This window comes from Mirounga leonina, unplaced genomic scaffold (assembly GCF_011800145.1).
Source record: "Mirounga leonina isolate KUSES-001 unplaced genomic scaffold, KU_Mleo_1.0 Mir_91, whole genome shotgun sequence".
Taxonomy (NCBI): domain Eukaryota; kingdom Metazoa; phylum Chordata; class Mammalia; order Carnivora; family Phocidae; genus Mirounga; species Mirounga leonina.
In genome coordinates this window covers 44420554-44446166 of record NW_023270839.1, presented here as the reverse complement: position 1 = coordinate 44446166, position 25613 = coordinate 44420554, and the positions used below count along the sequence as shown (strand labels likewise).

At 38.7% G+C, this 25613-nt stretch overlaps 1 protein-coding gene across 4 annotated transcripts in view; it reads left to right on the top strand.

The window, feature by feature from the left end:
- Nucleotides 1-25613, top strand: part of UACA (uveal autoantigen with coiled-coil domains and ankyrin repeats) — a 127164-nt gene that overhangs the window by 69276 nt on the left and 32275 nt on the right. For 3 of the 4 annotated variants that reach the window (XM_034994639.1, XM_034994638.1, XM_034994640.1), the window contains exons 10-18: nt 2657-2725; nt 6109-6216; nt 6703-6735; nt 7242-7340; nt 12280-12316; nt 13197-13249; nt 15222-17960; nt 20102-20254; nt 22130-22195. In XM_034994639.1, coding sequence (XP_034850530.1) covers nt 2657-2725; nt 6109-6216; nt 6703-6735; nt 7242-7340; nt 12280-12316; nt 13197-13249; nt 15222-17960; nt 20102-20254; nt 22130-22195 — 3357 coding nt within the window. The remainder of the gene's footprint in view (nt 1-2656; nt 2726-6108; nt 6217-6702; nt 6736-7241; nt 7341-12279; nt 12317-13196; nt 13250-15221; nt 17961-20101; nt 20255-22129; nt 22196-25613) is intronic. The other variant, XM_034994641.1, reaches the window with a different exon arrangement.

The following is a 25613-nucleotide window of genomic DNA, read 5'->3' as shown; positions in this document are numbered from 1 at the left end:
GTTATTTAAAGAGGACTTTGAAAAAAAACACAATATGTGAAAGAATTCATACTTTGCCCTAGTTTTATGATCAAATCACTATGTAACCCTGGTTTTGTGTCCCAGTCTCAGTAAATGTCTTGTTGTTTTTCCCTAATCTCTTCAGGTTAGCGTAAGTGGGGCTGGTTTACTGCTCTGTCACCATCTTGCTCAAGAGCTATAGTGTAGGCAGCTTTCCTCTTCTGCTGGCTGTTTCCTTCCAGGCTTTCAGCTTTTCTCTAGTGGGAGGAACCTGAGCCCTTCCAAACCCTGAGGAGAGTAATCAGGTACCTTCTGAGAAATTCTGATCATCATTCTCTCTGCACATCATTCCTTGACCTCTCACCGGAATCTGAAAGCTATATTAAAGCATGTTTTTCTCTCCAACCCATCAGAATTAAGTAATACATTCATGCCTGGGTCCTGTCTGTCATCACTTTGCCTTTCCATCTGGAGCAGCTGTTTTTACCTTCTCTCCCATTCCTCAGATGACCTAAGTGGGAGTAGAGTGGGGAAAAAATGCCCCGTGTTATGTCTGTACCAGCTGTCTTATATGGGAGCAGAGAACGTGATTTCTGAAATACAGAGATATTTAAAATAAGGAATTATTGAATATTAATGTGTGAATGGTATTCTGCTTAGTGCTCCAGGAGTTATCTAAAATGAATACATGGAGTTAATATTCTGCTAGGAACAGTAAAACTCAATATTCCCATTCTTTGTTGAATACCTTTTAAAATAGCTGCTGTAGATAGGATTTGTTCCTGTACCAAGGGACATAGAGTCCCTGTTATCAGGAAGACGATAGTATAGTTTTAAAAATAAGACTTATTCAGTTGTTTGCTTAACAGACCTCTGTGGGGCACCTACGATATGCCCCTTACTATTCTAGGTGCTGGCGAATCATAGTGTGCAAAGTTCCCGTCTCATGTTGCTCCCAGCCTGGTGAGAGAAGTGAACAATAAGCAAATGCTAGTGTTTAGTATCATAGCATCTGCTTTGAAGAACAGTGGAACGGGATTAGGGGATGAAGAGGGGAGAGGGCGGGAAGCTATTTTAGATGGCGTGGTCAGCAAAGGCCTCTCTCTGGAAGTGACATTTGAGCAGAGGTGTGAAGGAAGCGAGAAGGGAGCCAGGGGGCTCTGTAGGAGAAGAAGCCTTAGCGGGCAGAGGGAAGGGCTGGTGCCAACCCCCTGATGCAGGAGTATGTTTAACACATCCATGGGGCAGTAGAAGGTCAGCATGGAGGAGTGATGTGCGCATGACTGAGGAGGAGAGGCGGGTGAGGTAAGCAGCTGCCAGATGATGAAGGACCCTCTGAAGGGAAGGCGGGGATGAACGTAGAATGAGGAAATGGCTCAGACCCCACACGAAGAACAGTCCTTTGCTAGAAGGAATGAGGCTAGAAATGTAGTTTGGGCCAAGTCGTGGATATGGAATATCTTTCTAATTGGACCTTGTCCCTCTAATTCTAAATCCAAACTCATTAGAATGATATTTAAAACGCTTGGTTAAACAAGACTCAACAAATAATACAAAACATTAAAAAATTTTCTTGGAAAATTAAAGCACTAGCTTTTTTTTTTTTTTTTTAAGCTCTCAAAAAGAAAGACCATAGCTTTCTAAATTATTATGTAGATTTAAATGTCAGTTTGGGCCAAAAAAAGGTTATATGCTCTCTTGTTTAATCATTGTGTTATTTTTTTTATTAGAGCAAATCTCTAGGCTGGAATAAGGTTTCAAAGCAGTAAGTGTACAAAACAGAACATGTACTGAACCAAGTCATTTAGAGATCTTTTACGTAGCTCTGGTCAGAGGATTGTCTGTCTCTTTCTTACCACACCCTTTGATATTTTATCAGTGCTTAAAGAAATAAATAATTTCCATATTTCTTTTCAACATTAATGTAACTCCCTCTCCTTTTTTTTTTTTTTAAAGATTTTATTTATTTATTTGAGACAGAGAGAATGAGAGAGAGAGAGCACATGAGAGGAGGGAGGGTCAGAGGGAGAAGCAGACTCCCTGCCGAGCAGGGAGCCCGATGCGGGACTCGATCCCGGGACTCCAGGATCATGACCTGAGCTGAAGGCAGTTGCTTAACCAACTGAGCCACCCAGGCGCCCACTCCCTCTCCTTTTTAAGTACTAGATTTTTCCTTTGGGAATGGTTGATGATGCCTTCTAGTGCAACTTTAGTTTTGTGTCTAGTACAAATTCTACTTTTTAAGTCTTGGTAACTTTAGTAAAAATAAATCCTTAACAGTTAGGATTTTAAATTTTATTATGTCTTCGTATTTTAAAATAAATCATAGTTGATTTATTTAAAACCTGTAGTCCTTTGGGGAAGGTATGTGCTATGGTGAGCGCTGTGAATTGTGTAAGACTGATGAATCACAGACCTGTACCCCTAAAACAAATAATACATTATACGTTAATAAGAAAAAAATAAAAATAAAACCTATAGTCTTAAAGATGCTTTCCACTTGGAGTTTTAAGTGCAAACACTGCCATCTTGTGTTATATACGGTAAAATTTCATGTTGGATAAGCAGCACATCCCTATATGTTGCCTACTGAGGAAAATGTACTTTTCTGTATTTTCATACTTGCTAACCTGTGTTCTCTTATGTTTCACTAAAGCGAAATTTGCCATACATGCTAGATGAAGTAAATATGAAGTCAAGTCAGAGGGAGCATCGAAACATTCAGGTAAAAAGAAAAAAAAAGGTATCTTCTTTGTAAAGAATTGCTGTGTTGTTTGTAGTGGAGTTGGGTGGGAAGAGAAGGAGCACGAAACGTGGGGGAAATGAACAGGGGAAGGAAGGGCAGCCTGCTATGTTATGTGATTCTGTTTTCTTGCCTAATCCCTTCTAAAAGAATTGACTTTTGACATGAATGTTTGGGTCATATTATCTTACAGAAAGTATTGTTTTAATATGTATTAGGAAGCAAATAATTTAACAACTTTACATAACTTTTTATTGATTTAAATATATCTGTTTTGGGCCATAAATCCTAAATTTGTATTAATTTTAGAAAACTTAAGTATTGCAATGAAAAATGATGGTTATTAATGTAAATAAATAGGTTTTTTTTTAAAAGATTTTATTTATTTATTTGACAGAGAGAGACCACAAGCAGGGGGAGGGAGAGAGGGAGAAGCAGGCTCCCCGCAGAGCAGGGAGCCTGATGTGGGGCTTGATCCCAGGACCCTGGGATCATGACCTGAGCCGAAGGCAGACGCTTAACGACTGAGCCACCCAGGCGCCCCAATAAATAGGTTTTAATATAAGTGTTTTTTATTTGATAAAAAATCATTTTGTTTAACCATACAATGTTCTATGTTAATCAAAGTGTTTAAAAAATAATTATTATGTGGATTATGTCGGAGGAGGAAGATGCCATAATTAAATGATTTATTTTATGACTGAAACACCATTAAAATATAAGTTGTATAGCTGTTTTCCATATGATAAGACAAAAGCATTTTATTTGGGCTTTTATAGTTCACTATGTATTGTTAAGAAAGTGAACTCTAGCCCAAAATTGGAGCCTTAAATGCTTCATCAGAGCACTGAGGTAATTAGTATAGCAAAAAAAAAAAAAAAAAAAATAGAACACTCCCATAAACTTGAGAGGTGTTAAACAAAAGTTAAAATGGCATGTTCTTCTGCTGTTTTCTGTTTCCAGGTGATGCTTTTGTTTATTTATTTTGTTAGAATCATGGTGGTTTGCTGTCTTGTATATACTTGTATTAATTAGATAGCATAGGACCATAATCTTCTACAGGCACACCTCAGAGATATTGCAGTTCAGTTCCAGATCATTGCAATAAAGCGATTATTGCAGCAAAGCAAATATTGCAATAAAGTGAGTCAAATGAATTTTTTTGGTTTCCCAGCACATATAAAAGTTATATTTGCATTTTTATTTACTTAGAGAGAGTGAGCAAGAGAGAGAGAACACAAGTTGGGGGGGTGGGAAGCAGAGGGAGAGGGAGAAGCAGACTCCCTGCTGAGCAAGGAGCCCGATGTGGGGTTCGATCCTAGGACCCTGGGATCATGACCTGAGCTGAAGGCAGACTCTGCTTGACTGACCGAGCCACCCAGGCGCCCGTATACTGTAGTCTGTTAAGTGTGCAGTAGCATTATATCTAAAAAACCCCCAATGTATATACCTTAATTTAAAAATACTTTATTACTGGGGTGCCTGCCTGGCTCAGTCAGAAGAGCGTGTGACTCTTGATCTCGGAGTCGTGAGTTCGAGCCCCACGTTGGGTGTGCAGATTACTTAAATAAATATTTTTTAAAAAGAAAAGAAAAAATTAAAAAAAAATTAAAAATAAAAATATTTATTGCTAAAAAATTCTAGTCATCATTGGCATTTTCAGTGAGTTGTCATCTTTTTACTGGGCAGGGGGTCTTGCCTTGATGGCTGCTGACTCACAAGGGTGGTGAGTTGTTGAAAGTTGGAGAGGCTGTGGCAGTTTCTTAAAATAAGACAGCAAGGAAGTTTGCCACATTGATGAACTCTTAACAAGTTTTCTTGGTAGCATGCTGTTTAATAGCATTTTCCCCACAGAACTCCTTTCAAAATGGGAGCCGATCCCCTCAATCCCTCTAAGTTTAGGTCATGTTCTAAATCCGTTGTTGTCATTTCAATAATCTTAATAGTATCTTCACCAGAAGTAGATTCCATCTCAAGAAACCACTTTCTTTGCTCATCCAAAGAAAGCAACTCCTCAGTCATTAGTTTTATCATGGAATTGCTAGCGATTCAGTGCCATCTTCAGACTCCACTTCTAATTCTAGTTCTCCTGCTATTTCCACCACATCTGCAGTTACTTCCTCCACTGAAGCCTTGAACCCCTCAAAGTCCTCCATGAGGGTTGGAATGCACTTCTTCCAAACTCTCGTTAATGTTGGTATTTTAACCTCTTCTCATTAGTCACAGATGTTCTTAATGTCATCTAGAATGGTGAATCCTTTCCAGAAGGTTTTCAATTTCCTTTGCTCAGATCCATCAGAAGAATCTCCATCAAGGCAGCCATACAAAATGTATTTCTTAAATAATAAGCCTTGAAAGTTGAAATTACTCCTTGATCCATGGGCTACAGAATGGATGGTTGTGTTAGCAGCCTTCAAAGAATTCATAGAAGAGAGTTAGGGCCTTGCTCTGGATTAGGCTTTGGCGTAAGCGAATGTTATGGCTGGTTTGATCTTCTATCTAGACCACTAAAACTTTCTCCCTATCAGCCATAAGTCTGTTTTGCTTTCTTATCATTCATGTGTTCACTGGAGTAGCACTTTTAATTTCTTTCAAGAGCTTTTCCTTTGCATTCACAACTTGACTAACTGGTACAAGAGACCTAGCCTTTGGCTTTTTTTAGCTTCTGGCATGCCTTCCCCACTAAGTTTAATCATTTTTAGCTTTTAACTTAAGGTGAGAGATGTGTGACTCTTCCTTTCCCTTGAACACTTAGAGGCTATTGTAGGGTTGTTAATTGGTCTAATTTCAATACTGTTGTGTCTCAGGGAACAGGGGGGCCTGAGGAAAGGGAGAGAGATGGGGGAACGGCCAGTGGGTAGAGCATCAGAACACACAGAGCACTTACTGGTTAAGTTTGCCATCTTAGATGGGCACAGTTCATGGTGCCCCAAGACAATTACAATAGTGTCATCAAGGTTCACTGATCACAGATCAACATAACAAATATAATAACAATAAAAAATTTCAAATATTGTGAGAGTTACCAAAATATGACAGAGACACAAGTGAGCAAATGCTGGTGGAGAAATGGTGCTGATAGACTAGCTCAATGCAGGGTTGCCTCAAACCTTCAATTTGTAAAAAACACAGTATTTGTGAAGCACAATATAGCAAAGCACAATAAAATGAGTATGCCTGTATATTATTTCTGACCTATAAATTTTAAGCCATTGAAATGTCATTGAAACTATTGTGTCTTTGGACTTAAAGCTGTTTTATATATGTATATATCCGTACATGATAGCGAACTGGTTTTAAAAATTTCTTCAATAAGAATTGCTCTTTTAAGGCTGGTCTGGCACCTTTTATCTTTACTATTTAAGGATCTGGAGATTGAAAATGAAGATTTGAAAGAGAGGTTGAGAAAAATTCAGCAAGAACAGAGAATATTACTGGATAAAGTGAACGGTTTACAACTACAGCTGAATGAGGTAATAATCCACATAATATAAAAAAATTTAAAAATGTTTTACTACCAGTAATCATCATCAAGTGCCACATCAAGTCATGGTGCTAGATGCTAAAGGAGGTACAACCAGGTCATTGTCCTTGAGCAAAGTTCTATCTTTCTGGGATCTTTACATGAAACTTTGAGTGTCACTTATAGGGACAGAAAATACTGTTGGTGTACGGTAATAGCAAAGCACTGAACTATAGTTGGGGCTATGGGATTGCAAAGTAGGAGTTGATAATGGATGGGTTCTCAAAAGAATCAAAGTGCTTCTGAACCTGGTCAGTGAGAAGAATGAGTGACAGCTCAGACCACAGAATTGGTCATCCAGAGACATTTTCTCCTTATATCCTTGTTTCCAATCTTAAAGATATGTGCCAGCCTTTTACAAAGATATTCGCCGAGCTCATGCCTTTAAAAAATAAGCTTTGAATAATGAAAATACATTTCTTCTTTTTGAATTTAGGAAGTAATGGTTGCTGATGATCTGGAAAGTGAGGTAGGATGATAAATTTTACTTTAAAGCTGTAAAATGTTATGTAAATTGAAGATGATATTGCAGTAGAGTTTTGAGTCCTGAGTTGAGATGGGGATGAGGATTTGATTTCTGGTTATTGCTTAAAGGGAAAAACAAAACCTACATGTGACTATAAAAATACGTTTTAAGGACAGCATGGGTTATCATAAGCATTTTGTTGTTATTGCCTCTGAATGCCTCATTTTCTGTGAAACTTTTAACGAAAAGATACAAAATTCTAAACATTGTAAATAAAATGTCTGAAAATAATAAGATTTGAAACATATGACAGAAATGTGAAGTTTTCATAGTATTGTTTGTATATATTGTATATTTTATTAGTATATTTGTAGAAATTTCCAACTCTACTAATAGTTAAAAATACTAAAAAATCACAGTCACTCTAATTCACATTTTCTGAAACATATTTTTAACCTAGTTGCAATCACGGAGTGATTTTGCTCTGTATTTATTCCTTTCTGTTTCAGAAAGAAAAGCTGAAATCCCTTTTGGTGGCTAAAGAAAAGCAACATGAAGAAAGCCTAAGAACTATTGAGACTCTGAAAAATAGATTTAAATATTTTGAGGTATAGAAAGCTTAAATAAATTCTTTCATATAACGTAAAATGGGCAGTGGTAAGGAGCTTGGAGTCAGACTTGAATTTGAATGCTCACTTTTTTCTTTATTGTGTGACCTCAGGCAGTTTATTTAAAGTCTCTGAGCTTGCTGCCACTTTCGCAAAAATTGGGGTGATTGTCCCTTTCTCCACAGAGCTTTGGCAAAGGTTAAACGAGACCACTGACTGACCCGCATGGGCCTGGCATTCCCTTCCATACCCATTTCTCTTCCCCGGCTTTCCTCTTTGTCTTTACCTTTACAAAACTTCACACTTGTACCTGTAAATCTGCAATGTTTATGATGGTGAAAAGCACAAAGCGTCATAAATGAATAGTGTATTTCCAGGATTATCTCAGAAAGGGTTTTGTGTATCTATGCATTAATTACAACACTTGGTTGAGAATAGTGTGTCAATAAGGCTCAGCTTTGGATCAGTTAGCTCTTAGTTTTTCCAAAGTCATGGTATTTTTTAGAAAGTTTTTATTGAAATACAGTGTACATTATAAAGTACACATGTTAAAGTGTATATGTTGAAGACTTTTCACAAGTCAGACACACCAAGATCAAGAAATAGAACATTCCCGGTACCTAGAAGCCTCCTGACACTTGCTTCCTGTCAGGACCCACATTTCCGGCACCAACGGTGACCACTCGCCTGGCTTTTATTTGCAGAGGTTTGTTTTGCAAGGCCATCATACATATTTTATAAGTGTGGTTCATCGCTGGTGCCACTGAAGAAGGTGGCTGATTCAATGTGAATCTTTCATCTTTACTGGGGAATATAACTCCAAAGTATGTAACAAAAGCGATTTTTTTCCCTTTGGAGATGAAAAACGTGCGCAGCTGTGAAAAAATGTAGACACGGGATGAATCTCACAGATGTAATGTTGCGTGAAAGAAATCAGACACAGAGTATATATTTCATGATTTCATTTTTACGAAACTTGGAATCAGACAAAACTAATCTGTGGTGACCGAGGTCAGAGTAGAGGCCACCCTTTGGTGAGGGGTTACGGACTAGGGGCATGAAGAAGCATCTGAGGGTGCTGGGAATGGTCTCGTCTTGATCTGGGTTGTGATGATGCGAGGTATACACATATGCAGACATTTACTGCACTGGACACTTGACACTCATGTACTTTACTGCAGGTGAGTTATGCCTCGATGCATGTTTGCATTGATATGACTGAATTCTGAAGATTATTCAGAAATACAGGTTTATAAACTAATGAACTAGTAGAGTAGCTTCTATTTTCCACATTTGAAGATGTTTGTTTTTAAGGCTAGTAGTGAAACTAGTAACAGCTAACATTTTGTAGCATTGCCCACATGCCAAGAAACGGCCCTGTGTACTGTACATGCATTTCATAAACACATCAACTCTGTTGGCTAGATCTTACTCTTATCTCCATTTTGTGAGTGAGGAGACCGAAGCACAGAGCAGTCTACCCATGAGGGCCTCTATAAATAGGAAATGGCAGGGCCAGAACTTGAACCCAGGCAGTCTGACTAGTTTTATGCTCGGAATAGCTTGAATGAGAAAATACAGATGTGCGTATGGGAATTTTGAAATGTCCGCCAAAGTTGGATACCTATAATCGGGTACTATTTATGTATTGCTTTTCTTCTACAAGTGGACTCTCACATCTTAAGAATAACATGTTTTTCTGTAGCTTTTGACAAACTTGGAGCCAAGTCTATAACTTTCAATGAGGTTATAATATATTGTAGAAAAATAACACGTTTTTTCTTATAAAAACAATACATTCATTTTAGGAAACTGAGAAAATGTAGTTAAACTAAAAGCAGAAAGTAAACACACCTATAATGCCAGCACTCTTAGTCCCTGACTGATCGCCTTTCACTTCATTTGTGCGTAGTTTGTGTTACATACGCATTCAACAGGTGGGAATACTGTTTTGTAACTTCCTTCACCTAGGCTAATGGGGACATTTTCTCCAGTCGATACATACTCATTTTGATGAATTTTTATTTATTTATTTTTATTTCTATTTTTTTAAGATTTTATTTATTTGCGAGAGAGAATGAGAGACAGAGAGCATGAGAGGGAGGAGGGTCAGAGGGAGAAGCAGACTCCCTGCTGAGCAGGGAGCCCGATGCAGGACTCGATCCCGGGAGTCCAGGATCATGACCTGAGCCGAAGGCAGTCGCTTAACCAACTGAGCCACCCAGGCGCCCTTGATGAATTTTTATACTAGAAATGAGTTTTTTACTTTGAAGAAGAAAATTAGAGGGCACACTTTATATGTGACCCAGTATTTATGAAAGCAGCCATTAAAAACTAAGAATGCATTATTTATAAATATTGAGTACTCACTACTGTATCATCTCACATGCTAAGAATTCCTCATAAGCTGCCAACAGAAGTGCTGCATTATGTGTAATATATAACAGGTAGGCAGTTCCCTTATGTTTATAGGAAAAATATGAGAAAATATGGGTATTTTAGAATGAAGCTAATTTTATGTTACAACTCATCTTCCCATTTTTATTTGAGTAATCAAGTGAAGGTAATAAACCCAAACCAAGTTTTTTGAACTCCTTATGTGTGTAGGCCTTCCCCAACCCATATGTGTATAAGCCCATTTAGCAGCTATTACAAACTCTAGTATTCAATATTACACAGAACAAAGAGCTTAACTAAGTTTACAGACATTTTCCCGTACCCTTGGAGCACTATGGATTAGTGGAGGTGGCATTAATTTAGTTATAGAACTGTGGACCATTTTTATTGTGGTCTCCTATACGAGTTTGACACATAGCTCTTAGTACTAATACGCACAGATACACAAACATGAACTACATCTGCACATCTTTTTTTGTTTTGTTTTGTTTTTTTAAATTTTTTTATTTATTTTTGAGAGAGAGAGAATGACAGAGAGAGAGAGAAGGAGAAGGGTGAGGGTCAGAGGGAGAAGCAGACTCCCTGCCGAGCAGGGAGCCCGATGCGGGACTCGATCCCGGGACTCCAGGATCATGACCTGAGCCAAAGGCAGTCGCTCAACCAACTGAGCCACCCAGGCGCCCTGCACATCTTTTTTTAAAAATTGAAAATAGCTGACACACAATGGGACATTAGTTTCGGGTGTACTACATAGTAATTTGACAACTCTGTACATTACGCTGTGCTCACCGCCTGTCACCATACAACGCTACTACGATACTTTTGACTGTATTCCCTATACTGTACCTTTTATCCCCATGACTTACTCATTCCATAACTAGAAGCTTGTATCTCCCACTCTTCTTCATCTGTTTTGCCCATTCTCCTACCTCCTCTCCTCTGGCAACCATAAGATTGTTCTCTGTATTTTTGGGTCTGTTTCTGCTTTTTGTTTGTTCATTTGTTTTGTTTTGGGATTTCACATAGGGGTGAAGTCATACAGTATTTGTCTTTGTCTGATTTACTTCACTTAACATAATACCCTGAGGTCCATCCATGTTTTGCAAATGGCAAGATCTCATCCTTTCTTATGGCTAATATTCCTTTGTGTGTGTGTGTATATATACCACGTCTTCTTTATTCGTTCATCTATTGATGGACACTTGGGTTGCTCCCATATCTTGGCTATTGTAAATAATGCTGCTATAAACAGAGGGGTGTCTGTATCTTTTCAAATTAGTGTTTTTGTTTTCTTTGGGTAAATTACCCAGTAGTGGAGTTACTGGATCATATGGTATTTCTAAATTTTTCAAGGATCCTCCATACTGTCTTCCACAGTGGCTGCACCAATTTACATTCCTACCAATAGTGCACAGGGTTCCTTTTTCTCCACATCCTCACCAACACTTGTTTTTTCTTGTCTTTTTGATACTAGCCATAATGACAGGTGTGAGGTGATATTTCATAGTGATTTCAGTCGCATTTCCCTGATGATTAGTGATATTGAGTGTCTTTTCATGGCAATTTATTTTTGCTTTTGTTCCCTTTGCTGGAAGAGATATATCTAGAAAAGTATTTCTATGGCCCATGCTGAAGAGATTATGGCCTGTTTTTTCCCCTACCAGTTTTACGGTTTCACATGTCACATTCAGTTCTGAGTTTATTTTATTTTATTTTTTTAACTTTAACTTTTTTTATTTTTTTAATTTTTTAAATTATTTTATTTTATGTTTTATGTTATGTTATTTTATGTTATTTATGGTGTAAGAAAGTGGTCCAGTTTCATTCTTTTGCATTTAGCTGTCCAGTTATCCCAACATGATTTGTTGAAGAGAGACTGTCTTTTCTCCTTGCCTCCTTAGTCATAAGTTAATTAACTGTATAAGCATGGGCTTATTTCTGGGCTCTCTGTTCTGTTCTATTGATCTGTGCGTCTGTTTTTCTGCCATTACTATACTGTTTAGATTACTACAGCTTTGTAGTATATCTTGAAATCTGGGATTGGGATACCTCCAGGTTTGTTGTTCTTTCTCAAGATTGCTTGGGCTATTTGGGATCTTTGTGGTTCCACTCAAATTTACTATTATTTGTTCTAGTTCTGTGAAAAATGCTGCTGGTATTTTGATAGGGATTGCATTTGATAGGGAAGGCATTTTCTTCCTTTTGAGGTAAAGAAGCCGCAGAAAGAGTGTGTATTGAGAGCTGTTTCAGTTCATTTGGGGCTCACTTTTTTTTTTTTTTTTTCCTTCTTTTGAGCAGCAAAGTTTTTCCTTGAGACCCTTGGCTGCTTTTATTAAAATGCTTAGTGAAGTAGTTTATTCTCAACTGGTCTCTCCAGTTGTCACTAGTGCTGTGTCTTTTTGTGGTTTTAAGTAGAGTCATACTCAGGAGAAACGAATGTTGAAAATGTGGTTTTAACGATTGGATCATTTAGAGCTAAAATAGATACAGAATTTAACAAAATGAGGCAATATTCGTCATAAATTTCTGCTTCTGATTTCAGAGCGATCATTTAGGATCAGGAAGTCATTTCAGTAACCGTAAGTACAAAAGCATAGATTATCATTACGGTTCACCCAGTTCAAACAAAGAAGAATGTTTATACCTCCTTATTTTGTCTAACTGTATATGACATTCTTGCCGCTCAGCTTCAGCACTTGTTTGTTACACCTCAACACATGGAAGTAGGAAGAGGTGAAGATGCCAGTGTGGCCTCTAACATAAAATCTGGGAATGCTGAGGCTCTGATTTTCCCTAGCCACCTGTATTTTTAAGCTGTATCTTGTATGAGTTACCAAACTTGCCTTGTTGTAGGAGACATTTATCTTGTGCTATTTGGAGCTCATTTTTTATGAAAAGAAACATAACGTGGTTTTCTGATTTGGAGAAATCTGTGGGTATAGTCTCCATGCGGGGAGGCATTTTAAAATCAGAAGTTACATAAATACTTACTAAAGACTATGTCATTAATATTAACTTTTGTGTGTTATTTGCTAGTTCTAAATAATTCCTCTAGAAAATCCTTTTTTTTTTTTTTTGCTTCTCAGGAAATGTTAAATTATCCTCGAGCTCAGTACAATAGTAGTATTTATCCCATAAATTGTAAAGAACACCATTTTTATTTTGACTGATTGTAAGATACATATTTTATAATAATCATGTAGCTTATGTAGTCTAACAGTCTTATATATTTCTAAAAATCAACTTAGTATCAGTTCAGAAGAATGTAGATACTTCCCTTAAGTATGTAGAAATAATAAAGAAAAACAGGGATATTTTAGAACAAGGATAATTTTATGTTGTAACTCATGCTTTTGTTTTGTTTGAGTAATAGAGGAGAGATAATAACACCAAATCAATTCTTAGCCTACTTTGGTATGGATATTTAAGTTAAGATATCATTTATTTGGATTTATGTAGGAAAAGAAGATATGCTTCTCAAACAGGGTCAAATGTACATGGCAGATTCACAGGTAAATCTGGATTTTAATTAAAAATTTATTTAAAATATTTGTACCTTTTTAAAAAGAGGAAAACAGCATTGTATATTTATCAGTACATATACATTGAATAAGGTTTTCATTATCAAAGAAAAGTTATTGGTGTTCTGAGTTTAATAAAAGCAGATATTACTGTTTCTGGTGCCCTCTAGAGTGTTTTTGATGACAGTAGCTTAAATAAGAAATTTGGATTACAGTTTCATTACCTTTGATAATCCTGTAGTTATTAACAGTGTTTGGTCAACTCTTCATATTTGCCCATATAGAGGGGAAGACAGGTTATGAATAATTCAGAAGTAATTTTTTTGGCTTTGAAGTATATTTTTCCTTATATTCAAATATCTATTCTATGTGTTGGAAATTCACCTCAAAATAAGGAAAGCTTCTAAGAGGTAGTGTTGTCTGATTTTCTCGTTGATCTGCTTCTCACCTTTACTTTCCAGTAGATAGAAGTTTGCATTTTTGGCACCTCCCATGGACTGAAGTGTTAAATATTTGGGCTTTTAAAGGCTTTTTTTACATTCTGTCATTTATGGGCAGAATGAGTTAGGCTTTGTGATGTCTCTAGATCACTTTAAGCTGGAGGGACTCCTGAGTAGCTCAGTCAGTTAAGCATCTGCCTTGAGCCCAGATCATGATCCCAGGGTCCTGGGATCGAGCCCTGCATTGGGCTCCCTGCTCTGCGGAGAGCCTGCTTCTTCCTCTCCCTCTGCCTGCCTCTCCCCCTGCTTGTACTCTCTCTCTCTGTCAAATAAATAAAATATTAAAAAAAAGATCACTTTAAGCTGGAAACTTCTAAGATTCTAAGTTGAGAAAATGGATATCATCTGAAAAGTATTTAAGATTAGATAAATATTTGATTATAATAAAACAAGTCTGGAAATTGTAAAGATGTGTAAGTGGTAAATTATCGCAGTTTTAGTCTAAAGATCATTGGTAAATTGAAAGATAATTTAGAAGCAGAGTGAGGCTGGGAAATTATTCCATGTTGTTAATTTTCTTCTTCTTGATCCTGGGGAAGGCAGTATAGATTTCACTGAACAACAGTAAGACCTGTCTATTAAAATAGTGGAATATATGCACAGCACATAGCTTTTATCAGTGAGTTAGTACCTGTAAAGAGCCTTACTGTAATAGGCTGTATGGGAAAAAATAAAATAATTGAATTTAGTCTTTCGGGGTTATATGTTCTGTTTATGAACTATTTTTTGAAGAGTTTAATTATACTTCTTTTTTATGTCAACTCTTAGTGGAGGGAATAAGATGTCAGTCAAATTTTGTACTAAGATCATATGGTAAGTTCTAGTTCATCCTACTTGAGAAGAAAACTTGTTTCATTTTTGTGAGTTAACTAATATTCTCTTGACAACTCATACTAGCCGTGCTTATTTTGGTGGTATTTTTATAATTTAAAGACCATTACATTGGAGTTAATGAGGATATTCAGAGATTATATATCTTATTAGAAGTTACATAAGGTATCATTCTGTGAAATAATTTGCAGATTTAAAATTGCAATACTTGTTTTGATTCGAGGGTTCTGATGACTTCAGAATTGGAAGTTCTAAGCGCATTATGTGCCATAAAGCGTAGAAATAATAAATGTGTTTTGATACAGTTGGTATCTTTTGTGGGTAGTTATTGTGAATGGGGAAAGGAACAGGAAGTAGTCCCCAGAGGCCACAACTATTTTCCTTCTTTGTTCTGCCAGAAATACACTTAAAGTGAACAGACTCTCTAAGTATCACTGCTTGAGAGCATATGAAGGGAATTATACCCAGAATGGTTTTTCTTACCTCAAAAATCACTACTGTATTTTTCCAATATGCTAGTCTGAAAACCCCTTGACTGCTGATGACGTGGCAACTTTATATGTTTGGCAAATAAGTCAATGTCTTCCTTAGGCTTTTGTGATTAGTATCTTTTTTTTTGTTTCTCTTTTCAGTGTACTTCCCCAGGGGTACCAGCCCACATGCAGAGCAGGTCTATGTTAAGACCACTGGAACTGTCATTAACCAATCAGACCTCATATTCCGAAAATGACATTTTAAAGAAAGAGTTAGAAGCAATGAGAACTTTCTGTGAATCGGCAAAACAAGACCGCCTCAAGCTCCAGAACGAGCTGGCACACAAGGTGGCCGAGTGCAAAGCTTTAGCGCTAGAATGTGAACGGATCAAGGAGGATTCCGACGAGCAGATAAAGCAGTTAGAAGATGCACTGAAGGATGTGCAGAAGAGAATGTATGAGTCCGAAGGTAAAGTAAAACAAATGCAGACACACTTTCTTGCCCTTAAAGAGCACCTGACAAGTGAAGCAGCCACAGGGAGCCACAGACTGATGGAGGAGCTAAAGGACCAGCTGAAGGACATGAAGTCGAAATACGAGGGCGCGTCAGCCGAAGTGGGAAAATTGCGAAACCAAATCAAACAAAATGAGCTGTTAGTAGAACAGTTTAGGAGGGATGAAGGCAAGCTGGTGGAAGACCATAAGCGATTGCAGAAGGAACTGAGTACGTGTGAAATGGAGCGAGACAAGAAAGGAAGGAGGGTCGCTGAGGTGGAAGGCCAGGTAAAAGAACTCTTAGCAAAGTTGGCCCTTTCGGTTCCGACAGAAAAATTTGAGAGCATGAAGAGCTTTTTAACAAGCGAAGTAAACGAGAAGGTGAAAAAAGTAGGAGAGACGGAAAGAGAGTATGAAAAATCACTTACTGAAATCAGACAGTTAAAGAGAGAGCTTGAAAATTGTAAGGCCAAACTGGCTCAGCACGTCAAGCCAGAGGAGCATGAGCGGCTCAAAAGCAGACTGGAGCAGAGAGCAGGAGAATTCTCAAAGAAGGTCACCGAACTCACGTCGAAAAATCAGACATTGCAGAGGGATGTTGAAAAGGTTTATCTGGATAATAAGCTCCTCAGCCAGCAAGTACAGAACTTAACAAGTGAAATGAAAAATCATTATGTTCCCCTACAAGTCAGTGAAGAAATGAAAAAGTCACATGATGTCACCGTTGATGAGCTGAAGAAACAGCTTTTAGATGTAACACAAAAATACGCAGACAAGAAGCTGGAAATGGAGAAATTGCTGATGGAAAATGACAGTTTAAGTAAGAATGTTAGCCACCTGGAAACTGTGTTCGTGCCCCCCGAGAAACATCAGAAAGAGGTCACGGCTCTGAAATCCAGTGTCGCTGACCTCAAACGACAGCTGTCTGAACTGAATAAGAAGTGTGGCGAAGACCGAGAGAACATAAATGCACTCCTGTCTGAAAACACTAACTTGAAAAAGACCCTGAGTACCCAGTATGTGCCGGCTAAAACCCACGAAGAGGTGAAAACCGAGTTGAATGGTGCACTGGATAAGGCGCACAGAGAATTACTAGATGTGAAGAAAAAATTCGAAGATCTCAATCAGGAATTTGTAAAAACAAAAGGTGAGAATGAAATCCTCAGAAGAAACCTGGAAAACACTCGGAGCCAAATAAAAGCTGAGTACATCAGCCTCCAAGAACATGAGGAGAAGATGAGTGTCATCAACCAGAGTATGAAGAGGGTACAGGATAACAGTGTGGAAATACTGGCTAACTACAGAAAGGGGCAAGAGGAGATTGTGACACTGCATGCCGAAATTGAAGCCCAGAAGAAGGAACTTGACACGATACAGGAATGCATTAAGCTCAAATATGCTCCAATCGTCAGCTTCGAAGAGTGTGAGAGAAAATTTAAAGTAACAGAGAAAGAACTAAAAGAACAGTTAGCAGAGCAGACGCAAAGATACCATGTCAGGGAAGAAGAGGCCAAGAAGTACAAGCAAGAGAATGACAAGTTGAAGAAGGAGATTTGCACTCTTCAGAAGGATTTAAAGGATAAGAATGTTCTTGTGGAGAACTCTCATGACACGGAGAGAGCACTAAACAGGAAAACAGAAGAGCTAAACAAACAGTTGAAAGACCTGTTACAGAAATACACGGAGGTGAAGACTGAGAAGGAAAAGCTGGTTGACGAAAATGCCAGACAGACTTCTGAGCTTCGCGCAGCCCAGACCCTTCTGCAAAAGCAGCATGTTCCATTGGAACAGGTGGAGGCCCTGAAAAAATCTCTTAACAGCACCATTGAGCATCTAAAGGAGGAACTGAAGAATAAGCAGAGGTGTTATGAGAAAGAGCAACAGACAGTGGCCAAAGTGCATCAGATGTTGGAGAACCAAAAGAACTCTTCGGTGCCCCTGGCAGAGCATTTGCAGATTAAGGAAGCATTCGAGAAGGAATTGGGCATCATAAAGGCCAGCCTGAGGGAAAAGGAAGAAGAAAGCCAAAACAAAACCGAAGAGGTCTCCAAACTCCAGTCTGAGGTTCAGAACACTAAACAAGCATTAAAAAAGCTGGAGACAAGAGAGGTGGTTGATCTGTCTAAGTATAAAGCAACAAAAAGTGATTTGGAGACCCAGATTTCCAACCTAAATGAGAAAATGGCCAATCTGAATAGAAAGTATGAAGAAGCCTGTGAGGAGGCGCTGCATGCCCAAAAGAAGCAACTTTCTGCCAAAGATGAGAAGGAATTACTACATTTCAGCATTGAGCAAGAAATCAAGGATCAGCAGGAGCGGTGTGATAAGTCCTTAACAACAATCACAGAGTTACAGAAAAGAATCCAGGAATCGGCCAAACAAATTGAAGCGAAAGATAATAAGGTAGGCACCGAGTAGTCTGCATGGCTTGGTGTTGGCTGCCCCAGAGCAGAGCTGCCGGAGTGGGACAGGGCCCTTTACAACAGCATGCCACAGGACAGGGTTACAAAAGCATTAACTACGTGACCATTAAATGCCACCTTTCCAGTTAGACTACTGGTGTGCAAAGCAATTCAGGATTGAAAAAAAAGTAAAGTCATACAGACAAAAGCCTTTCTCGTTGGGTTTCCTCAACTGGGATAGCCAAGAACTGAGGAAAGATGGGGAGACTCAAGGTTCACTTGCCTCCTAAGGGAATGGTCATTCCAGTGGGTTGTAGGGTACTGGAAGGGTGATGAGAGAGAGGAGGAAGAAAGCTATTTCGGGGCTGCAAGAAATGAAGGACACGAGGGAGCACCCCAGACTTGATCTTGGCACTCACCCATGCCAGTAACCGAGCCCTCCCAATTCCTTGTATACCCTGTCCTCCTATCTTTCCACAGACTGGTCTCCTCGCCTGGAATGCCGTGCCCCTCCTGCCTCTTAAGTCCTGTACATTCCTTCATGCCCACTTCAACACGTGTCCTCCTTCCTGAAGCCTTCACCGTCCAATCTAGCCTCTAGTAAACTGTTCCTCTCCCAAAATGCATGTTTTCTGTTAGTGCTGCCATTCATTTCAGATGCCTAGATTACTGTCTCAGAGTTATGTGGTTGATCTTCTCAACCAGCGTGTAAGGTCAGGTTTGTAACTTACCTTTTCTTCTTACTCATTCTCATGATACAATTTACAGAATAGGTGCCCAACAATATTTTTGAAACTGGTAGTTGGCATAAAGTGTGTACTAGGAAGATGAGAAATCAGGAAGGTTGGGTGCATTTTTATCAGTTCAATAAATAGTTATTAAAAGCCTTCTGTATGCCAGGTGCTGTGGTCCGTTCTGGGGGTACGGTGACACTTAAGAGCAGACACATCCCTAGCCCTCCTCAGTGGAGGAGTGCAAGTACTAACCTGACCCATCTGCTCATATGGCCCAGAATTTAAATGCTCTCTGCTTGTTCCGAAGGTTGTTATGAATATAATAGTGTATAATTACAATAGCAAGTTATTACTAGCTGCTTAAAATTGTTGCCACTTATTGAGCATATACTACATACCAGGCATGTATTTATGATTGCATTTGATTTTCTTTTCTTTTTTTTTTTTTTTTTTTTTTTTGCGAGAGAGAGAATGAGAGAGAGCACGAGAGGGAGGAGGGTCAGAGGGAGAAGCAGACTCCCTGCCGAGCAGGGAGCCCGATGCGGGACTCGATCCCGGGACTCCAGGATCATGACCTGAGCCGAAGGCAGTCGCTTAACCAACTGAGCCACCCAGGCGCCCTGCATTTGATTTTCTTAACTATGAAAGAACTTCCCCCTTTCACTGAGAAAGGAACTAAAGCTCAGAAAAGGAAAGGAAATTAACCAAGCTCACACAGCTAATAAATAACAGATCAGGCTGATTTTAAATAAAGCCTTTGCTCTCTCCACTAGTCTGAACAGCCTCCTGATTTTTTTTTTTCCCTCTTTAAGACAAAGTAGTCTAAAATCATACCTTCTTTTTTTTCAAACACATTTTTTTAATTATTCTTATGTTCAGTTAGTCAGCATATAGTACATCATTAGTTTTTGATGTAGTGTTCAACGATTTCATTAGTTGCGTATAACACTCAGTGCTCATCACATCACACAGTCTTGACAAGAACCAGGCACATAAGTTAATGCTAGACTTACGTGAGCCATGCTCTCTTTTCAAACTTTGTTGGAGGCAATGCCCCGTAAGTTCCTATGTTTCGAATGACCTGGAAGAAAATCTGTAGACTTTCTTAAGTACTTAAATATTATCTAAGAAGAAAAAGACTGAGGTCACACTCCAATCTTAGGATACGTATGTATTCTCAATTTGGTAATGCTTTTGTAAGGCATTTACTGAGAGGAATTTAATAGAAGAACTTACATATTGTATATACTGCTGTTGATCATAATCTTGACAATACTCATTCCTCAATTTTCTGGCCTATAAAGATAAATTGTGTGCCTCAAGGAGTGATTTTTGTGTAAAGGTGTTCATGAGAATCGAATCAGTGCATAAGACAGGTTTATCCCATACTTTTTTCTTTCTTTATAAGATAACGGAACTGCTTAATGACGTGGAAAGACTCAAGCAGGCACTCAGCGGCCTTTCACAGCTCACGTCCCCGAGCGGGAGTCCTGGCAAGAGGCAGAGCCAGCTGGTCGACACCCTGCAGCAGCAAGTGAAGTCCCTGCAGCAGCAGCTGGCTGTGAGTAGCCAGCCCTCGGAGCCTTCGTGCCCATGTGTGCGGGTTCACGTAGTTGGTAAAAGCTTATTTAGAAATCACATTAATCTGTGGCTGCGCTCAGGTCCAGGAAGGTAACCATTTTTGCCCAAAGTTACTCTACTCGTGGTGTGTTGGGTGCCTACAATATGCCAGGCATGGCCCTGAACACTTTGCTTACTTTGACCTTGATCTTCATCACGGCCCTACAAGGTTTTATTCCCCCGATTTAATTCTTAAGGAAACAAAGATGAAAATACTTGAGGCCTAGGGACATGCAGCTAGAATTTAATCCTGGGACTGGCTGACTCCAAATCTGGTATCTTTCTAACTCTCTCAAATATTGGTCCACTCAACTTTTAAAGGAGGTGTTCTTTTTTTTTTTTTTTTTTTTTTTTTAGAAATACATATTTTATACTTACAAATAAAGGTAGGCATCCCTCTGGTTTTATACCTCATGTATTAAAAGAAAACATCTGGAAATATATATATTCGTATATAGGTAGCCTATATGCATATATGTGTCTCCTTTCTATTTGAAAGAAAGCAACTGGATTGAGAAACTGAAGACGGGAGCTCAGTTCTAAACTCCTCCACTTAAAAGCGAGTGACACAGAACATTCCCCTTAATCCTTGGCCTCCTTCCCTGTAAAGTAGGCTAGTAAGAACAAATTACTTATTTGTTTGCTTTTTTAATCAGATGAGGTAATATAACATGCATGGAAATGCTAAGGAAAACATATCCTGCTCAAATGTAAATTGTTGCTAATAATTTCCAATTTTAGATGAATTGGTTAGGAGTTGTTTTTGAATAGAAGAAAGCTATTTTTTAAGGGTTCATTTTATTAACACCCCTGGCCTACAAATTAATGATGACAAATTACTGATTTGGATCTTATCAAAAGGATGTGGTAGTCCCTTCAATAATTGGAAATATTGGTTTATTATTTATTATGTTCATGACACTGTGCTAAACACTGTCAGGGAGAGAGAGAGTACACAGTTTTTTGTCCCAGGGAGTTCTGGGTAGGTAGAGAGGCAAAATACGATCCACGAAAAGTAAAGTAACAAGACCAAAAATACCAAATATAGAATTGAGAATAAGATCCCAGATTCTAAGTGATTATGAATTCACAGGAAGGAAGGATCACTGGTGTGGTGGGAGCTAGTTAGAGAGGAAGGAAACAGCTGGCCTGGACCTGTAAGGTAGATGGTGTTTTGGTAGGTGAATGGAGCACAGAGAATCTTTCAGGCAGGGGAAATCGTAGGGAGGAAGGGGTGGAGTGGAATGCAAGAGGCATGCCCACGGGGCAGTGAGAGGCTGACCAGCTTGGCTGGTCGCGGGAGCTGTATTTGTGGCGAAACTGCCAAGCCTGTTGAGAAGCAAGTGCATGAGTCTGGATTCTCTTTTATATGGAATGAAGTTTCTCCTGAGGTTTTTGAGCCAAAAGTGGTATGAGCAAAGAGAAGCATAAGAGGAGATAAAATCTGGAGGCAGGGAGGCAAGATGAGAAGCTTTTGCAATAATCCACAGTAGAAGTTGATAAGTGTCTGGATGATCTCGTGGCATTAGATGTGAACTGAGGCAGTAATTTCATGGTACCTAGGACAGTGGCATTGCTTTCACTAGGAATGTTCCCACACGTTGATTAGGAAAGTTTATACTACTGTTACGCTTTGAAGTTTTGCATCTGGTGAGTCCAAGGTGGTTTGTTACGAGGTGTGGCAGGAGCATAACATGGTGGGAGCACAATACTGTTGTGTAGCATCACGCCTGAAGGTGGCATTATCACAAGCCTCCATGTGTTTGAAAACGTGAATGCTGATTCTCTGATCTGTCCGTCTTTTCCACATTTCTAGGATGCTGACAGACAGCACCAAGAGGTGATTGCAATTTATCGGACACATCTTCTTAGTGCTGCACAGGTAAAAAAAAAAAAAACTCTTCCTCCTTTGGAAAAGATTTCATTTTATTCTTTTTATTTCTAAGAACCCTTTCAATTTTATTTTTTAAAAATTCCAGTATAGTTAACATACAGTTCTGTATTAGTTTCAGATGTACAATACGGTGATTCAACACTTATACATCACCCGGTCGGTCCTCAACACAGCTGCACTCTTTAATCCCCATTTTAGAGAAGACCATTTATTAGTTTCAAGTAAATTTATGTGAAAGTCATGGATGTGTAAAGTAGTTGTATCCCATATGCTTATTTAAAAATAATTGTGTTTCTTTTAATCATGGCTTGTGTATCTCCCAGAGAAATTTACAAAGCTATATGGTAACACAACATCGTAAATTTAGTGTTCTCTCCATCTGCTTGTCACTCATTTTATAGACAGTTTGGCAACATATGATGGCAGCGCATGTTAATGGTACTGCTAGCTGGAGATAATGCCTTGACATCCATACCTGGCTGTCAGCTAAAGAGAGTGGAGAGGACTTTACTGTTTCTCAGGAGTATTTCTTGAAATGTAGGAAATACTATAAAAGTGCAAAAATGACAAGGGGTGCACAAAATTGTAAGAGTGTAAAAAAAAAATTGGTTCTGTTAGATTATCAATAATATTTATTTATTGAGGCTTAAGCTCAGTGAAGCATAAGATTAAGAATTCCCTTCTTTGGGGGTATAATGAGAAAGCTTTCTTTAGAAAAATAAGAAAATGTTTAGCATATGAAGAATACTTAATGCTCTGTAGAAACCCTATGATCAGCTTCTCCAAAATTCTCAGAATAGATTTTTCAGGAAGATGTATTAAAAGAGACAATGTTAGAATGGCAGGTGAGATATAACAGGACTTGTTTAGGATTTGAAGTGTCAGCCCACACTGTTTTTGTTTTGTTTTGTTTTTAAAAGGTGTTGAGATGAGAGAAAGCTTCCAAGAAGGTCATTTTTTAATAAAAGGAACTAGGTAAAATAATAAAAAGGAAGAAGGTTTACAGTGTCAAATTCTTAAAAGTCAAAAAGCCTTCCTTTTCTATAGGAGATGCAGGAGAAACAAATGGAAAAGAATGAATGGTATGATTGGCTACTTTCTTTTGAGGAACTAGAAGATGAGCTGGGATTTGAAAGTACAGTTGACCCTTGAACAGTGAGAGGCAGGGGTGCAGACCCTGCATGGTTGAAAAATCTGCATATAACTTTTGATTCCCCCAAAAACTTGACTACTAATAGTCTATTGTTCACTGGAAGCCTCACCAGTAATATAAGTAGTCAGTTAACACATATTTGGTATGTTATATTTATTAAATATTTATTATATATTGTATTCTTACAAAAAGTCAGAGAAAAGAAAATGTTATTAAGAAAATCGTAAGAGAGGGGCACCTGGGTGGCTCAGTTGGTTAAGCGACTGCCTTCAGCTCAAGTCATGATCCTGGAGTCCTGGGATCGAGTCCCACATCGGGCTCCCTGCTCAGCGAGGAGTCTGCTTCTCCCTCTGACCCTCTTTCCTCTCGTGCTATCTCTCATTCTCTCTCACTCAAATAAATAAATGAAATCTTAAAAAAAAAAAAAAAGAAAATTGTAAGAGAAAATACATGTATAGTACCATATGGTATTAATAAAAAAAAAAGAAATCTGTGTCTATGTGGACCCATGGTTTGAACTCCTGTTGTTCAAGGGTCAACTTACTGCAGTTGTTAGAGAAGACAATTGATGGACAGCAGAATAGGAACTTTAGGAGGAAAATGGTAGAAAAGTGTAGAAGATGTGTGTTAGAGAGGATGAGGAACTCATTCAGGTCTGATATTGGCCAGAGGAGGAAGAGCATGCTCTCGCCGGAAGACACTGCAAACTAACGAGCCTTTCAACGTTGTCTAATGTATGCTTCCAAAAGTTGAAATTCTACTGACTCCTAATGAAACATAACAAAAACAACTGGCATCTGAAATAGTCTTGCCTTCTGGCATCATAAAGTTAACTAAGAAATTCAGTTTAGTCAACTATGGCTAATGTTTGAAATTTAATCATCCTGCTGTTATAGAAACAGATTTTGGAAGCATAACTTTTTATATTAATAGGAAGTGTTATGCTGGCTGAAACCTATTCAAGTGTTCAAGCAAAGAAAAAGGGGAAGAGGGTGTTGTAAGCCTACCATATTGACTCGCATTTAATCAACCTCTTGCCATCTTTTTAAGTTCAAAGTGTTTCTTCCTAAATATAAATGGCTAACATTCATATAAAAAGATCTCAACCTCATTGGTAATGGGTAAATGCAAATAAACAAGGAGGTACCATTTTTCACCTATGGGATTGGCAAATATTAAACAAGACGATAGTCTGTAGTGTTGGCCAAGGTGTCTGGGAAATCGGCATTTATACCCGGTTGGTGGCAGTGCAAATTGTTACAATGCCGGTAGAGGGAAGTTTTGTAGTGCTTAGCAAAATTAGCAATTGAGCCTGCTTTTGACCCGGCAATTTCTTCTCGAGGAATCTGCCCATAATGGGCGACACTGGGGCGCCTGGGTGGCTCAGTCATTAAGCGTCTGCCTTCGGCTCAGGTCATGATCCCAGGGTCCTGGGATTGAGCCCCGCATCGGGCTCCCTGCTCGGCGGGAAGCCTGCTTCTCCCTCTCCCACTCCCCCTGCTTGTGTTCCCTCTCTCACTGTGTCTCTCTCTGTGAAATAAAAATAAAAAAAAAAAAAAGATGGGCGACACCTTAAATGGCCATCATTGGGGGAACGAGTAAAGAAACGATGATATATCCGTACACTGGAATATTATCCAATAACGTAAAATAATTAGGGATACAGGGGCGCCTGGGTGGCTCAGTTGGTTAAGCCACTGCCTTCAGCTCAGGTCATGATCCTGGAGTCCTGGGATCGAGTCCCGCATCGGGCTCCCTGCTCAGCGGGGAGCCTGCTTCGCCCTCTGACCCTCCCCCTTCTCATGCTCTCTCTCTCAAATAAATAAATAAAAAATCTTTAAAAAAAAAAATTAGGGATACAGCTGGGGAAAGACTTTGCGACATTAGGTGAAAGGGCAAGTTGCAAAATCGTACATGTGATCCTACTTAGGATAAGAATATAAGTATGGGGTCTTTTTCATTGATTACTTTTCTAATTACAAAAACATTTCTCAGCAGGAGCAGGAAATAAAACAGCTTTGTAGCTGACTTTGCTTATCTATAACTCATGCTGCCCCTATTATCTGAGCCGTTATGAAAAGAGAAAAGGAGAGGCGTTTGTCCATCCGTCTTCTGATAATAAGTGTTGAGAGCAGCTGGTCTGTACTACTTTGAAGCTGACTTTCTTTCCAGTAAATCCTTTAGAATAGCACCGCTATGATGAGGCTTTAGCATTTGGTGAATCACAACCACTTAGGCCATGTTTCCAAGCCT